The following is a 619-nucleotide window of genomic DNA, read 5'->3' on the forward strand; positions in this document are numbered from 1 at the left end:
TTCAATCTTCTCAAGATTGACCAAGAACCACCACGAGGACCAAGGGATGATGATGAGGAACCCAAAACCATCTCCAATCTCCTCAAGGGTGACCAAGGGGGATCAAGAAGAACATGAGACAGTGGTGAGGAACCCAAAACCATCTCCAATCTCTTCAAGGTTGACCAAGGGGGATCAAGAATGACATGAGACAGTGGTGAGGGACCCAAATCATCTCCAATCTCTTCAAGGTTGACCAAGGGGGATCAAGAATGACATGAGACAGTGGTGAGGGACCCAAATCATCTCCAACCTCTTCAAGGGTGACCAAGAAGCACCATGAGGACCAAGGGACAATGATGAGGAACCCAAAACCATCTCCAATCTCCTCAAGATCACCCACCAACCACCACAAGCACCACAAGAACCCCCCTCCCCTTTGTTCTCCAGACCACCTCCCACCACCTCAACGTCCTTCCAAGCTCTTATCCCGGGCGATGACGGCTTCATCGAACTTGATCATGAGGGTGGTGCCCTTGTGCCAGTGCGCGGTGACCTTGGCCGGGAAGCCGCTGGCTGTCAAGATGGCTTCCACCAGGCCGGCGGTGAAGGCGGCGCAGTTGAGGGTGCTGTTCTCCTT

General features: G+C 53.3%; 1 protein-coding gene across 1 annotated transcript in view; it reads right to left on the bottom strand.

The window, feature by feature from the left end:
- Positions 1-445: 445 nt before the first annotated feature.
- Positions 446-619, bottom strand: part of TRAPPC5 (trafficking protein particle complex subunit 5) — a gene marked incomplete at its 5' end in the record, with an annotated part of 521 nt that continues 347 nt past the window's right edge. The window contains 1 exon segment of the mRNA XM_029085798.1: positions 446-619. This exon segment is cut by the window's right edge and continues 54 nt beyond it. Coding sequence (XP_028941631.1) covers positions 446-619 — 174 coding nt within the window.

The sequence above is a fragment of the Antrostomus carolinensis genome, unplaced genomic scaffold (assembly GCF_000700745.2).
Source record: "Antrostomus carolinensis isolate BGI_N321 unplaced genomic scaffold, ASM70074v2 scaffold23837, whole genome shotgun sequence".
Lineage (NCBI taxonomy): Eukaryota > Metazoa > Chordata > Aves > Caprimulgiformes > Caprimulgidae > Antrostomus > Antrostomus carolinensis.